This window comes from Periophthalmus magnuspinnatus, chromosome 1 (genome assembly GCF_009829125.3).
Source record: "Periophthalmus magnuspinnatus isolate fPerMag1 chromosome 1, fPerMag1.2.pri, whole genome shotgun sequence".
Classification (NCBI taxonomy): Eukaryota; Metazoa; Chordata; class Actinopteri; order Gobiiformes; family Gobiidae; genus Periophthalmus; species Periophthalmus magnuspinnatus.
This window is the reverse complement of record NC_047126.1, coordinates 31,675,130-31,692,463: the sequence shown is the minus strand read 5'-3', so window position 1 is coordinate 31,692,463 and position 17,334 is coordinate 31,675,130. Positions and strand designations below refer to the sequence as shown.

The 17,334-nt window shown below is 38.5% G+C and overlaps 1 protein-coding gene across 1 annotated transcript; it reads right to left on the bottom strand.

Annotated features, from left to right (window-relative positions):
- Positions 1–620: 620 nt before the first annotated feature.
- On the bottom strand, positions 621–17,129 carry prss12 (serine protease 12). The gene is made up of 13 exons (XM_033975895.2): positions 16,776–17,129; positions 16,025–16,160; positions 15,187–15,359; positions 14,928–15,078; positions 14,030–14,208; positions 13,321–13,462; positions 13,017–13,237; positions 12,027–12,168; positions 9,173–9,378; positions 7,752–7,830; positions 7,375–7,497; positions 4,479–4,774; positions 621–1,485 (listed from the first exon to the last, which is right to left on the bottom strand). Exons 1-13 carry the CDS (start codon positions 17,107–17,109, stop codon positions 1,163–1,165), a joined length of 2,505 nt encoding a protein of 834 aa, XP_033831786.1. The 5' UTR covers positions 17,110–17,129; the 3' UTR covers positions 621–1,162.
- Between the last annotated feature and the right edge of the window lie 205 nt (positions 17,130–17,334).

The window sequence follows — 17,334 nt, the reverse complement described above, 5'->3', positions numbered from 1 at the left end:
ATGCGGCAAAATACACCTATTCAATGCTTCAGATCTTAAACACTAGACCACATGTGTCAAACTCAAGGCCCGGGGGCCAAATGCGGCCCGCCATGTCATTTTATGTGGCCCGCGACAAGGTAAATTTAAATGTATGACTGTCTTAAAATGTCAGTTTATCAGGAGTTACGCAGTTACAAAAACATTTTTTTTATATATCTTTACAAATTTGAGACGAACCATTTTGCTGATATGGCCCTCAGTGAAATTGAGTTTGACACCGCTGCACTACACGAGCATAAGAGAGCACCATTATTAGCACACAGAAGAGGGGCACAAACACAGTTCAGAGTAAATATTTGAAGCATGTCATTCCTGGACCAGGTTCTTCTGGTTATACAACACCATTTGCAGGACAAAATGTATATCTCATACATATATACAGAGAGAGCCTCTACCTGTTCTGGAGCCAGGGCCTCGTGCCTCACATACTTGGGATGGGTGTGTGAGACAGTCAGACAATGAAAAACTTAAGATGAACTCATTTATTTTTATTGTAGTGAGAACATCCTTCAATTCAGGATAGATGAGATAAGAGGCAGTATTCAAAAGCTGTTTAAGTTATATAAATAATAGCGTTGAGTCAATAGTTACAGCAAAGAGAAAGTTTTATTCAAGTATATCAGATTGTCTCAAATGCACTGAATATGAGCCATGAAACTTAAAACACTCATTAAACCATAATACGTCTAACTAGTATGCTGTGCTTCATTTTAAGACTTTTGTCCTTTGTCATCATCTGCAAACAGATAGCAGCACAAAGGCACCTGAGACCTGTAAAATACTCCTATAAAGTGTACAAGTATGTGTCAGTACTCATGACACATACACCTATCCTGTGTTTGTGTACTGTGTAGCTAAGACGCTGTGGTCCCTTTTAACATTTACATGGTATATGGGAAAAATATTAAACTTGTGCCACATGTAAATAGACAAAACATGTTTCGGAAGAGGGGCTATACAGTACAACGAGTCACAAAACACAAAGATGAACGTTTTTCTAACAATGTACAATATAATTTATACCATAACCATAACATTAATATTGTAAGTGCTGTCAATGAGCAAAACATGCCTCTTTTTCATATAAAAACAAGTCCACCATAGCGTTTTTGGCCTTCCATTACCTCCTCTTGTCAGACTGTCCGATGGTCTTGCGTATCCAGGAGCTGAAGGCAGACACTTTGGTGTAGACGCCCGGCGACTGTTGAGTCCTGCAGGCCATGCCCCAGGACGTGACCCCATAAACCACCCATCCCCCTCCCGGCCGCTCGCACACAAGGGGGCCCCCGCTGTCTCCACGGCAACTGTCCACGCGCCTGTCCGTGTGAGGGCTCCCTGCGCAGAGCATGCGGCTGGTGAAGGCGCTGTGGAAGTGCAGCTGGCAGTGTCGACGAGGGAGCAGCTCCAGAGAGGCCTGCTGCAGAGTCTTAGAGTACGAGCGGCCTGGAGAGGGACAAGGAGGGAGTTTGAAATCAATATGGAGTTTTATTAACAAAGAAAAAAAGAAAGAAAAAAACTGCTTAACTACTCTTTTATGGTGAGCAATTCTTAAATAGATCTCAAGAATTAAGTAAATATACAATGTTAACTGTGTAATCCTCAGCTGTCTAGGTATGATCCAGTAAGAGAAAAATTCAGTTCATCAATTGAACAAAAAGTTATTTGAGTGAAGCCGTTCTGGTCAGATTGCTGGTGGACACTAACACGGACACTGATATTACTTTTTTCCAGTTGACAGAATTGCATTTTTCTTTCACTATATAATGTTAAATTGAATCACACAGACAATATATTCATTATTGAGCTGAACATTTACTTAAACAAAAACTACTTCAAAGTATGACACAGTAAAACAGTACAACTACAGGTCTTAATACTTCTGTTATTACTATATAAGTGTTCACCCACTGTGTTATAGCTTTAAATATGTTTGTAATGTACATAATGTATACGTGTAACAAATGTAAAGGTCTTTTCCCATAAAACAGCTTTATTTTCAACATATTTTTCCTCTATGCTACTTCCGCCTTACAAAAGCGCTTTGATTGCCTTGGAGGTGGAAAAGCGCGATCTAACAATGTGACCATTTACCAACAATTTCCCAAGAAGTTGTGAAACTCCCTGCATGTCTTTGTAAATGAGAGGGGAGCATTTTCACTACGTCATTAACTGGATTTTTCACATTCTTGTCTCTGGTCTTTCAAAATCTTTCAGCACTACTGATTGAAGATGATGCACCTCCCCGAGCATCAGAGAACAAAAGAAAACTGATCAGAAGCATTTACATGTTTTTCCTGGTCTGCGTTTCTTGGAAGGTTAAAGGGGTTGAGCTTAATTTTGTGCTTATCTGAAAATCTGAACACAATTTTTTTTAAGTATTTACCAATCAGGGTTACCTCCTCAAAAACAGACCTGGAGTTGTGTTTTGTTTCTTTCACACACGTTTGAGTAGCTCTTTATTATTAGTTTGCCTACATCTCCAAACATCAAAATGCTCTGTTCCACCTTGTGATGTCATGAAGTGGTAGTTTTCAAGTTAACAGCTCCTTTTACCTTTAGTTCAGTAGAGATGGGCAATTGCAGGGCTGAAATAACCCAAATGATTCTAGTGAAGGTGTGTGGAGTTTAAAAAAAAAGTGGAGCACTTCCTGTATTACCACATGATGACATCACAAGGTGGAACAGAGCGTTTTTGGTTTGAGAGAAGAACTCAGCCTAAATATACAGGTTTGTTTGTGTGTTAAACATGTGTGAATGAAACAAAACACAACTCCCGGTCTGTTTGTGATGAGGAAACAATATAATACATAACATAGATCATAAAATAGCGTAATATGGGCCCTTTAAGTCGTTTTGTGTTTATCCAGGAAATAAAAGCAATATTTTTTTAAGTGTTTACCAGGCAGGAGTACAGGGATTTTTGGAGTATACTTGCACTTGCCAGAGGGTGAAATTGAATAATATTTGAATAAAAAATGTTATTTCTAGTGAGTGTTACATCCTTGGAGGACTTTGGAAATCAATATCACTAAACCAAGAAAATATAATAGCAATAACTGACAAGATACTACTACAGTATAACATATTTATACTAGTACTGGTGTTAGGGGGTACTCGGAGTGTGAGATAAAACTTAGAGGTACTTTGAGACAGAAAAAAGTTGGGAATCACAATTTGGATTAGCTTATGTAATGCTTTACAGGCTTTGCAACAATTAAATAATCATTTTACTTTGGCTATATTACAAAAATAACAAAAGGCATCTGGGAGCTTTGTGTGCACACTTTTGGCACACTCTTGGTACACTCTTGGCACACTCTTTGCGGTTGCTGCTCATCTAAATCAAAAGTAAACAAACAAACTCGCTGTATGATTCACATTTAACTACGAGCTATCTGCTGCGTATCGACAGTGTTCAGATTGTAGAAGGTGATGATGATATACTCTCTGTACTTTTCCCTGTTGATTACACTGTACTTTATCAGGAAATATCCAAAATATAAACGCACAAATGTTGAACCTGATCGTCTCTATTAGTATTAATATGATTGATTAAATATGAAATCTTTGATCAGATTTGAGAGTAATATTTAATTACGACGAATTATTGTTTGGACTTTTATATTCTGTGGACACAAGCCCTGAGATGGGACGTTTATTTGGTATCTTGAGTTTAGCAGCACGGAAGTCAAAAACTAAAAAATGGTAAAAGGTGGACCTTGAGACCCTGGACGAATGACATAACCTGGTTTACTCTTTGTCATGGAATGGATTACAACGTACAACAGTCAAATGGACAAATTGGACAAGATATAGGAGAAATGGAAATCTTATATTATTGTGCTTAGAAGACCAGAATACATCTGATCCTGTGATTGTTAATTATTGTGCACTGTAAAATTCAACCTCTGTGTTTGAATGTGCGTTTGTGTCTTTTTAAATGCAACTCTTGGAAAATTATATATATATATATATATATATATATATATATATATATATATATATATATATATATATATATATATATATATATATATATATATATATATATATATATATATATGATTGTCCTATAGACTGTGGTGATGTCATCTGAAACACAGCAATAAAACCCAAAATACACAGGCCTATTTAAAGTGCACACAGTTTTCATGTTTTTTTTTGTGTAATTATTACTCTGTTTTGTGGCCTAATAACAACACTTGTGGTAAATATGTATTATGTATGTATGTAAATATGTGTCATTATGTATTCAAATGACAGTTTGTGACGAAAAGGTGAGAAGAAAAGGTAGTTGTTGAGTCCTAAAAAAGGAATGTCTTGTATGTCATAGATGATAACAAAAGAGCAGACAAAAGCACAGTATGTCGTCTTTAACAATGCCAAAATTAGGACCCGAAATGAGTCATCATCATCATCATCATCATGAGACATACCTGTGTCTCCCCAGCCGGTGATGTGACAGTTGGAGGCCTGTTTGAGCACCCTCTCCTTCCTCTGCGGCAGACAGGCCGGGAGGACGTGGCGATTGAATGAAACGCACTCGCCCGGAGCGTGGCCCATTGCCCCGGGTGACAAGCGGACCAAGGCTATGTCATAGTCGTTACTGGTGGTGTGGTAGTTGGGATGAAGAACTATCTGATCTACACCATACTCTTCCTCATACTCCTCAGGGACAAGAGAGTGGTAATCTCCAACACGCACTTTGTATTCCTTTGTGCTGTTTCCATACCTGCACATCAACGAGAAATATGAATGTAAAGTTATTGACAGGACCTTATGAATTAGGTTTTCATGATCCTGATATTTACTTTTTTTAAGTTTGTATTGTATTACAGCGTGCCCATGAAAAAGAGAGTGCTCTCATTGGGTTCCCCTGTATATATAAAGATAAATGAATGAATGAAATGACATAAAATGACATAAAATGACATAAAATGACATAAAATGACATAAAATAAAATAAAATGAAATAAAATGAAATAAAATGAAATGAAATGAAATACAATAAGAGTTCCATTAATGAATAAAAGAAGAGCCTTTATTTGTAACACATTAGGTAAATTACAATGTTCCAAGACAAAGTTAAAAAATCTAAATGAACAGCTATTAAAAATCAGACTAAAATTTGAATCCAAAAACACTTATCCAACTTATCAACAACTTGATGTGTTCATTTATTTGACAGAACACATTTAAAGGTCCTATATTACGGAAAATTGACTCTTGTGAGCTTTTACCCATGTTATAATGCTGTTACCTCATTAAAAACATACCTAGAGTTGTGTTTTCTTTCATTCACACATGTTTCAGCAACACTATTATTAGTCTGTCTACATCTCCAAAGCTCAAAATGTTCTGTTCCACCTTGTGATGTCATGAAGTGGTAGTTTCCAAGTTAACAGCTCCTTTTACCTTTTGTTTAGTAGAGATTGGAAATTCCAGGACTGAAATTATCTAACTGATTCTAGTGAAGGTGTATGGAGTTTAAAACCACAGTGGAGCACTTCCTGTATTACCACATGATGACATCACAAGGTGGAATAGAGTGTTTTCAGTTTGAGAGAAGAACTAAAAATTATGCAGGGTTTGTGTGTGAAATGAAACAAAACACAACGCTGGGCATGTTTGTGATGAAGAAACAACATTATAACATAGATTAAAACAAAAACCAAAAAAAACAACAACTGTGTAATATAGTCCCTTAAAGTCATGAATAACCAACGATCTGCATGAGCCTAGAGCAGCTCAGTCACTAATTCCCTTCTTCACTGATGGATCACTTCGGTTGGATGACTAACTCTTGGTTGTATTTGTTTTGTGTCAGATTTGTGTGCAATGGGAATTAAAAGCTTTTACGGACAATTTGGGACAATTTACCAAAGGTGTACTCTGACAAAAGGAGAAGCTCAATCACAGACAGCTATGATTGGGAGAAAATGTACAACTCTAGGCCTGAAACAATTATCATTAAATACTGTATATGAAAAATGCAACAATACATTTTGAGCCTCAGTATTTGTCGTGAGTACATTTTCTTTGTAAAAGTGTGGAGATTTTGGGTGTTTTTGCTGTAATAACATCAAGATTTGGGCTGTGAAGGGGTGAATAAGCCTCTTTATGGCTAATTATTGGTTCTTTCTGATATTTATTTGTTGCAGCTCACGCCTTTTAATGAAAAAGTATATTTAAAAATGCTTTACTGGGATTATCCTGCTTTGTATGAGTGGCATAAAGTAGTTCCAATATGATCATTTATCGCAGTATTCCTAATAGTTCTTATCGTGACAGGTCTAGAGGACTGTGCACCCGATTTTACAAGCAGGTGTGTAGTGTCTGAATACGTAAATCTACAGTACATATTTCCATTTACTGTTGTATCAGTGTAGAATTTTAGGAATATAACTGAGCTAACGCTACGCCATCATAAAGTCAAATTCATTAAATCCAGCCACTTTCCTTGTGTCCAGAAAGTTCCCTAACCTCAAAATGCCAGACCAATACGCAAAAAGAAGTGACGCTTATCAATTCTACACAATTCAACCTCATACGTATGTCTTTGGAAATGTTGAAAGAGATCGAAATGCACTGTACTTAAGTTACTGACGCAAAGCTGTAAAGTCACAAAGTAAAAATAGATTCAAGAGCGTGGCATGTAACCACTGACCTGAACCTACTTGTGTGAAGAATACCAGTCATATGATAGGTTAGTGTGAGCGCAAGAGAGGATATTACAGATTTACTATTTTGTTTATGACAGATTTTTGTTTTTTATTATACTGGGTCAACAACAATAAAGCTTACCCATAGTTGTGTAGGAGTGTTCTGACTTCTACCTATGCAAATACCTTTAGAGATAGTCATTTCCAAAGAAAATAGCTCAAACAAAGGCTGGTATTTGAAATGGCAGGCAGGACATTTTGTTGTTTTATGGCATCACGGTGAGACAAAAATAGATCCGACGCAATTTTGGTATGACTTAACTCTGAGGAACTTTTAAGTAACCTGTAGATGTATTTAGAACAAGTGAATCTAGTAGGAATATGTACGTTATATACAATCCAGATATACAGAACACACAAGAGTAAATGTCAAATACAGACATGTCCAGAACACTCATGATCTTTTGTTTAAGATGTCTGCTCTATGCATCCGGTGACTGACGGCTGCTGATGGCGCCATGTGTGGACCCTTAACATCTAAAAGAAGAGATTTCCTTCCAGCTGCAGCGTATCTAGTGCCAGATCACTGATTGACCAGTACATAATCAACTCAAGTACATTCCCACATGCTTCTTATATGGCCTGAGTTTTAGATTGGTGTGCGACTGACCTTTTGAAGCAGTGAGCAGACGTGAGAACCCAGCATGTATCAATTAGAGTCGCTCCACAAACCAAGCGGCCGTCACCACGAGATCCTCGCAAACGGATGGCAGCCTGCCACGGCCAGCCTCCCCTTGAATGTGAACAGTGACAGAGATTACTAAATAAACTATTGGATTACTCTTAAGGCCTTGGATAAACAAAGCACACCTAATACATAGAGCTAGCTGAATAATGCTAGTAAGACATAACCTGCGGCAGTTTTGTCTGGTAGTCAGAAGTCATCATATATAAAATCCTTACATATTCACTGTAAACTTGGACATTACGTCTTATTTATATGGCCCAGTCTGGTCGTCTTCATGTGTTATTAATCCCATGGCTTACCTCAAAGAGTTTTCTCCTCCAATAATTCTGCGTTGGCGTGTATGTATGAGCTTCAGACCACAAATTGAACTGACAGGATCTGACCGAGACAGAAAGAAAGGGATGATTGTTATAGCATACATTTAACAGGTGATGTGTTATACTCAAAAGGAAGCTTATTAAGTGTACGTGTTATGTCTAGGTAAAGGTTAATAGCTTTTTCAGGGTTTGTCATGTATCATTCTTACATGAGACTATAAGAGACCTAATATGTATCTGCTCTGGTTCAACTTTGCATCGTGTGTGGAAATGTGAAATGGTGACTTAGTCCATTTAGCACAAAAACACATGTGCGAGTAACAGATATGAGACTGCACTGGTGTGTGTGACAGACAGGGTGAAGTAATAACATAGCTTTGTTCAGTTTACCATCTGGACCTACGGTATACACACTGGGACTGCTCCAAACCCACGCTCCTATTTGTCACATAGAGTTTGGTTTCTCATTCATTTTTCACTATGTTTGGAAGTGTTTTATATACACAAAGAATACATGACTCCACTGCTACAAATGAATCATTTTTGGTTGAGTGAATACTTATAATTTCAGTTTTCATTTCATTTAAATGTCCTAACTAAGGCGTTGGAAAAGGATGGAAAAGACAATGAAACTAAGCAAAAGTTGAAATGTCACACTTGCTCCGTATTGTATGAAAGTGAAAAACTACAGAATTTGTTTTTGAATGTGACGTGCACCAAAATAAAGCTCTTGAATCGAATATGTTCAGGGCATATTATAAAAGCAAACACAAAACAGAAGTGCACATGTATGAATTATAATCTGCTGATATGATTACAGAAACTGGGTATCTTAATATATCTTATTTTTTGTTTTATTTTATCAGGAAGTCCCATGAAACTGCATCTCATTTTCAAAGGTAGTCCTGAGCACACAGTTAAAGCATAAGACATTTACAATTAATAAAATGCAGAGTAAGTCCACAGGCTTCAGCTAAAACAATTACATCTGTCTGAAAAGATGACAGATATAGTGCGTTTAAATTCACTTAAGGGAATTACACTGTTTAGTTTGAGCTGTTTCATGAGAGCGCTCCATAAATGAGGGGCATAAAATCTAAAAGCTTTTCCCAGTTTTTTGCTCTGTGTAGATTTGTGGGACTGCTAAGGTCACCCTCTCCAGAGACCTGGTATGGTAATGATGAGAATTGAATTGAATGAGAGAGGTTTTGCGAGTACAGCTTTGTAAATGAAAATGTGGGTGTGGATTACATAATGAGTTGCTTGTGACTGCCTGGTATAAATAAACTAAACAAATAATAAAGTAACAAAAAATATATAAAACACAGCTGCAGACTTTAACAGTTAAAGACCTGCATGACTTCAGCTTCTATTAAAAGAAAAAAAAGCTCTTCAAGTCTGACCTTTGACCTCTTTATAGGCCTGCTGCAGGGTCCCGTAGTTGCAAATGACCCCTGCATCTTCGCTATGGCGACAGTTATGCGTGCCTGGGGTCTGTTTGATGCAGTCTGCTAGTGTACGCTCCTCTCCGCTGCACTTCACGTTGTCCACATGGATGGGGCCGGTCCCTTCCCCAAAGTACGCCATCACGCGCGCTTTCGCAACTCCGCTGGTAAATAAACAGTGAAAAATGAAAAGCACTAGGATACACAGTTATGTATGTATTTCTAAAACTGTTTGACATTTTCAGACTTTGAGGCAAACCGGGCCAAAGAAATAACTTCACTATGATATAAATGTAGCCTTATATAAAAAGAGGATATATAAAGATAATAATAATAATAATAATAATAATAATACGTAACACTTATAAAGAGTGTTTCATGACACTCAGACACGCTTCACACAGTTCAAGACAAAACACAAACACACATTTATGTTGAAAATGGCAAGTGGTGGAACGCAACAAAGTAAAAGTAGTAAAGTACTCTAGTTAAGTAAAAATTGTAGGTATCTGTACTTTACTTAGGTACATTTTCCAGTGGATACTTTTTACTTTCTGCTCCACTAAATTTTTAAGCTACACTGAAAAGTAAAAGTATTTTTCTTTACAGTTTGAGACCTGCTGAAAAGGCTGAGGGTTTATTTTGAACACTTTTGTAGTTTGAGCAAACAAAATATACGAATAGAAACCTGTGCAAAATACTTTTATTTTTGCTCTTTAAGTACATTTTTAACGGGTACTTAAATACTTTTACTTAAGTTGATTTTTTTGATGTGATACTTTTACTTTTACTTAAGCGTTTATCTGCTTTGGTATCTGTACTTTTACTTAAGTAACAAATTCAAGTACTTCATCCACCACTGCAAATATCATGAGGGTTTTATTAACAACACCAGTGCGTCTTAGTACAAGGTGTATTCCTTTTAATTAGTATTTAGTATCAAAACTCAAGCTTTTTCTTTATATTGTGGATGTTACTAGACACTTGTTCACATTTCCTCTGAGAGCGTGAGAGAAGTTCTAGTATTTCCTGATAATCCACGGGGAGCCTTGTGTTTTTCAATTGAGACCTATGTAACTTTGAGACAGTACCTCCCAGAGCAGCGCTTCAAATAACAAGCAAACCAACACTAGGGACAAAACCTCAAGTCTGACATGAAGGCCACAGCATAAGTACTACAAGCACTACAACATCACTCAAGTATGCAAGAAAGTATCAGGCACCAACTGACTGATGGGAGTCCAGAGTTTTCACAGATATCACTGGGAACACTTCGGTACAAGTCACACAGCTAAACTTAAAGGCGTTCATAGTAAATTGTGTCAGTTCTGATGGCACAATCGTGTATCTTTACCTCTGTGGCTATTTATTTGCTTGAGTTCTTTCCAAAAATAGTCTGTTCTGTCAGTGTGTGCGATACAAATGGTAATGTGTATGGACTGTGGTCAGCACTGCCCCTCTCTCTCACCCTTTAGAGCCTGACGTCTGTGTAATGACTTTTCACCACACCCACTGTGAGTGATAATCTTTACGTGGCTTTTGCTCACCTCAGACATGCTCCTCTTTGCTAAAGACTTTCATTCGCTCCAGATGTGGCCCACATCGGCTCACACATGTCTCTGTGTAAGTGGGCGTCTATATAAATATTCAAGCTGAAGAGTGACATAAGAATAAATGTCGACTGTTATTTTGGTTTCACTGATACGCTCTCTTTGGTCAATTCTAAGCCATTATTTAGAAAACAAGCTTGGGTTTTAGAGAGAGGGGATAATGAAGTACAGAATGGATCCGATGATGTATTTGACAAAACAGTCCTTGTGAATGTGTCATTTGCGTTTGGGACCATCCCTTTAATTTAATGTTTATTTCAGCTCTGGCAAAATTAGATTTAACACCATATTATCAACATAGATGGCAGCACATCAAGTGTCAGGATGAAGTGGGATCATGACACAATTTTAAGAAACTAAAAAATAAATAAATAGGGCAGCCCATTTCCAAATTTTTGAACTTAAAGGTCCTATATTATGGAAAACTGACTTGTAGCTTTAACACATCATAATGTTATTACCTCCTCAAAAATATGCCTGTAGTTGTGTTTTGTTTCATTCACACATGTTTGAGTAACACATCTCCAAAGCTCAAAATGCTCTGTTGAACCTTGTGATGTCATGAAGAGGCAGTTTTCAAGTTTTGTTTTTGTTTTTTTAGCCCTTCTTTCTTTTACCTTTAGTTCAGTAGAGATTGGCAGGGCTGAAATGATTTAAATGTTTTAGTGAAGGTGTGTGGAGTTTAAAAACACAGTGGAGCCTGTATTACCACATGACATCACAAGGTGGAACAGAGTGTTTTCAGTTTGAAGGAAGAACTCAGTGTAAATATGCAGGATTTGTGTGTTAAACATGAGTAAATGAAACAAAACACAACTCCAGCTCTGTTTGTGATGAGTAAACAACATTAGAACATAGATCAGAAAATAGTGTAATATGGGCCCTTTAAACTTTAACTAAGCAACACACAACACTGAAGGACATCCAAAATATAAAATACAGGCAGCATTCTGCAATTGGCAATTTAATGTTTCTATTTATAAACTCACATTTTTTGGCTGTTGTATTTATAAACTCACAATTTTTGGCACTACTTTTCAAACTCTACTTGTACTCAGCTCTTTGCTTAGTTCCAACTTTTGTTGTATATAAAAGAAAGAAATAAGCTACACCTAAATGAGCGCAAATAATGTTTTTACTCATGGAGGTAGCACTTCTGTGTGTTTTGACAACACGCAGAAGCCATTTATGTTGACATGTACCTGAAGCCCAACTGGCGACACACAACTTCGGCATCACGGTCACTCCATCCATCATCACAAACTGTTCCCCATTGACCCGACAGATACAGCTCCACCCGGCCTTCCCCTGGTCTTTCTCCACCCACCAGCCTTATTGGCATTCCTGGAAACATTTACACACATGCATTACTCTGACACACTGAAATAATGACTCCAGTTAAGCTCACTGTCATAAAATTTGATGCACACTCTCAAATTTCAAACACGGAAAGTAACTCAACAGCCTCACTCTTTACACAACAGAACCTGAAAAGCGTCATTTCACTGTCTCTGCCTTCCATATGCGGGAACTAAAGTACATATTCATTTTCCGCGTGACACTTTTAAACATAATTTTACTGTTGTGCCAAATAGACCGGAATTCATTTGATTTTGTTCATCGGTCAACATTTTATTCATTCCATAATAAATAGCTTACAACAAAAGTAGATTGTGGGAATGTTTATTTCAATGTTAATGCAGGAAATGCCCCCTCACTTCCTTTTTATAAACAATTAACTGAGCCTCATCTCAAAGAACACTAGTTTTGTTAAGGGATGTTGTTCAAACTGTCAATGTTAATAATTATCTTGTTTTAATTGTTAATCGCTATTATTTTGTCCATGCCATGCTAAAAATATAATGAAAAGACTGAAAGAGTGCACTGAAAGCATAGTAATCCCAGTATTGTAATATTGTGGAAGGAATAATGTCGGCATTAGAGCACAAAATCACCTTAGTACTTATTCGACTGCATCTATCTACACACAAACAACTTTACTGGTGTCTTGGTCTAAAAATAGCTGGGGAAATGGCATGACTGTGATCTTGATGTGGGTAAACGTCTAGTGTTACAAAAACAAATTATAAGTGATATCTATGTCCAGAATTATTGAGATAAGAGAGATAATCATGGGATTTAATAAGCAAATCATCATTTTACAGTTGTAGGTAAACAAACACGTGTCTTACTTGATGGAAAGTTTTCTCCGTGACGCTCTGGGTTGCAAGCAATGCTGACGTCTTCATGGTGAGTGCAGTCGTGACGTAGCCACTCCTGCTTGTTGCATAGCATTAGACTGGGCTCTTTCCCCGTACAGCTCACGTCATCTAAGAGAATGGGACCTGACCCTGTCCCAAAACGTGGGACAGTATTTGCGTCAAGCCCCTGAGAAAAGACTGTCACTCCAAATCTGTAATATATAAATGATGAAAATTGAAGATGATGGTTGACTCTGGAGTGACTAAGAGCAGAGACTTACTGAAACATATTTACCTGTAACCAAGCTCCCGACACACTACCTGTGTGTTAGAGTCTGTCCATCCATCGTCACACACTGTTCCCCACTGGCCACGGTAGAAGACTTCTAACCGGCCCTCATAACTCCCAGCACCACCAGCCAAGCGAACAGTGCCATCTGCAAATCAGGCAGATGAACAATAAGACAAAAGCAGAGACTGGTTTCATTAGCACTGTCAGATTTAAAAAAAAACCTAACAGGACAGGGGCGACAGTAGCTCGGTTAATAGAGTGTTTATACACTGATTTGAAGGTTGCCGGTTCGAATCCCGCTCTCGACTTAAACATTGGCAGTGAATGTGTGTGTGAATGAGTGAGTGGTTCCTTGATGGTGGAAAAGCACTGTATAAAAATGTGACCAAATTACATTTTATAATTATTTAAATACTCTTTAACTTCAACAGTCAAACATCTGCTGCTTTGGGATTGTAGAGAGGAAGCAGGCTTATTCCCAAACAATATCCCAATAAATAACAATTTAATAGTTTAATACTTTTTGGCAGCTCAAATCTTTTCAAACTACAAAACAAATAACAAAAGGTTCCTCTCTTGTGCAAGTATATTACACATGCTATAAGTCATCCATTGTTTAGATATTGAATGACAGATGGAAGATCCAAAGTTGATAAAGTACTTACCGTGACAGGCCTATGTACGGTACATGAGTTTTGAGTACAATTCTCACCTGTGAGGGGTGTACAAGAGACACCGGCGTCTTCTAAGTGCACACAGTTATGTTCTCCCCAGGTGCTTTTTGGACACTGGTCCAGAGTCAGCTCATTACCAGTGCACTGAACCTCATCCAGCCACACAGGGCCTGAACCTTTCCCAAAACGTGCCTGGCCCCATGCTCGGGCCACTCCACTGCAAAAAAGAACATACTCATTTGAACATATACTGAATTCATCAAAAAAATCTATATTACTATGGATAATATTATTAGTAGCAGTTACTTTAGATTCCAGTAGGAATGGGATGAGACACAGCACGAGATTTAGTCCAAGAGAATGAGAAAAGACGAAATATAAAACATAATAAATAAATTGTGTGGTTCACAACTTTACCCTCACTTTTATTTATTTTATTTAATTGCTTCTCTAGTGTAACTGTAAATGCATACTCAATTTAACTGTGTTGCTGTCCAAGGCAAATGCAAACAAATATAACTATATATATATAAAATAACATAACTAGATAATTTTCAGCATGTGTGCACAACCTTGTTTTATCTCGCGAGATCTTAAGGCACGTGGTCTTGTCCCATCTCTAGTCTTCAGTGCACACAAGTACAAAAAACAAGACAAGTAAAATATTGCTAAATATGCACATCTCTATGGCCCTAGAATTCAAACAAAGGAGCTGATTCAGAGTCTAACACCCAGATGTTCTTTATGGCTCGCCCTGTTCATTCTGTGTTGGAGAGAATATTTGTCATACTTGTAGAGACAGAGGCTGAGACAGAAAGCTGGACACCCACATACACTCAGCATTTATTTCTCCCTTTTGTCAAGCACATTTCCTTGGATGAATTATATATTTATTTTGTGTTTTTCTAGATTTTATAAATGCAGGTGGTCCTTCACCTCAGCCCAAGTTGTCTGCACACCACCTCTGCATCACTGTCATCCCACTGGTCGTCGCAGATCGACCCCCACTGACCAGCGTGAAAAACCTCCACTGTGCCTTCTGATAATGAATGTCCTCCAACCAACCGCACAGGAAGTGTGACTTGTTCTAAAAAAATAAATAAATAAATCTAGATTTATTTTAAAGACAGCACTTCAAAACAACTTGTCTAATTCATAATGAGGTGTAATGTAATCTTTTTTCTTTTTTCTATACCTTTCTGTTGTGTGCATGTAACTCCTGCAGCCATTGTGCACTCTCCTCCGTTCCAGTGAGTCCTAGGACACTGGAGGAGGTCTTGCTCCTCTCCATGGCAATGGACTGATCTGTAATGGATTTTGGCCAAGCTGGGACGGGGCATAGGAACTTCACGCGCAACACCTAAAAACCTTTAACAGATATAATGGTTTAGTCTGAGTAAAAGCTATGAACTCAAAAAGTCATATCATCAAAGTAACATCAGGTCAGACCATTGAAGTAACAATATGCATCATGTGGTCAATGGGTGGTTTTTTTCAATCGACAGGTTGTGATGAACTTTCTTCCTATATTGCCCAGATCTAATTATGTGGTTTATGATGTGTTAATGTTACAATGTACAATGCATTGGTTGTATTCAGTTGCATAATATGTGATCATTATAGAGGCCTATATTAAATCATTGCATTCTTTAACTAAAGCCCCAGTCAGCTCAGTCAAATTAAAATTCATTGCCACCAGCTGTCAAGCAGTGGACATATGCCCTCTTCTCCTTAGGCTGGCTTTCATTCTTGTTTGAATATGCACGTGAGCGTTCATGTCAGCACACGTGTCAGTTCGTATATTGGTTTCAACACATGTACCAGGCAGACAGAACACCCCCAGGCACATCTAAAGCATTGAAGTTATTGAAATCGTTTCCAAACCACAAATGGGTACACAGGTAATCAGCATGTATCAGCAACAATGTAGCATAAACAAGAATACATGCAGAGGAAAAGGAAAACAATGTCCAAAAGGTGTTTGGATTATACATGAAAGACTTGAGGTAAGTGCCGTGCATGGACTCTCTTACCCTTTTCCCAGCTGTCTGCAAACCACAGAAGCATCCTCTTGCCCCCAGTCATAACTGCATATAGAGCCCCACACGCCAGAAATATACACCTCCACTCGGCCATCCAGTTTGGAGCCTCCCTGCAGACGCACAGAGCCTGCACAGATAAAATCACTGAGATTCATACATCTCTACAGTGAGTGCATTAACATAACAGTTCTTTAGACTTCCCAAAACAATGTTTACCAACCAGTGGAAAATGGTTACTCTGGGGGTTTGAGCACTTATCAGGGAGCCTATTATTAGCCTAGATAGATTAATAGCCTAAAGGAGGTAGCCTACAAGACAATGCATCATTCTTGTCCATCACTGATAATGTTTTAGGATTACAGGCCTAAAATTGATCATACCAGCTGGCAGCCTGAACAGATTCTTGGCTAAATAATCAACCTACATGTTTTGGGACAGGCTCCTCTAGGGTGAGACAGGGTAGGTCTACAGGGTAGGTCTACATGAAACAAAAAAGGTTGGAAACCACAGTAGACAGTGTAGCCTAATACTAACACATTCGTAGCACCACAATGCCTTAACAGTGTCTCTTTGTCATTTGTAGACGCACTTACAGGAAAAAATAGGGTAACCTACTAGCCTAAGACTTGCATTAACAGGGCACACCTGGAAAACAGAAGGTGCACCTGAAACCAGATATGATAGTGGAGCCTGTCACACACTGGCAAAGCTTGTGCCAGGCCAGAATCTACTGTGAACAAACCTTGTTTACAGTCGCAGTATCCCCAGTCCACTCTGCCTGTCCGGCTCCTGAAAAAGCACCATGGCCGGATCCTGCCGTCTGGGTTACGGCAGTAGTTGTGTTCTCCGACGCCCTTCTCTGGATATCGGTCCGTAAAGCCGAGCACCTCGGTCCAGTTAATGCAGCGCGCTCCGGACTCCGTCACGTCGATGGCTCCCTGATAAAGAGCGTGTTTCCCGCGGCTCTGAGCGCACTCTGTGAACGGCTGAGGGATGAACGAGGACACGCCGCACAGACATGGACCGCTATTTGCAAGTAACAGCGTCATTGCACAAGCCAAGAATATCCCATTCATGTTAGCGATCTGGAGCTCCAGCTCCCAAATGACACCGGACGATCCTCTCCAAGCGCGCGCGTCCTGCACAGGCTGCAGCTCTGATCCTGTGGGAATAGAGCACAAACAGGATCAAACTGTGTGTGTTCAGCTCAGCTGCAGGCACACACGGCAGACCACTACTCTGTAGACCCCCGTAACAGGTTGTCCATTGTCCATAACAGACGTTTAAGAGAAAGTCACAAT

Bases quoted from the DNA above. Each gene is read 5' to 3' on its own strand.
- prss12 (XM_033975895.2), bottom strand. From the start codon at position 17,109: ATGAATGGGATATTCTTGGCTTGTGCAATGACGCTGTTACTTGCAAAT. The intron at 16,161-16,775 runs GTTTGTTCACAG...TTATCTGTGCAG, and splicing joins ATACTGCGACTGTAAACAAG to GCTCTGTGCGTCTGCAGGGA. The intron at 15,079-15,186 runs GTATAGAAAAAA...TTATTTTTTTAG, and splicing joins TACATGCACACAACAGAAAG to AACAAGTCACACTTCCTGTG.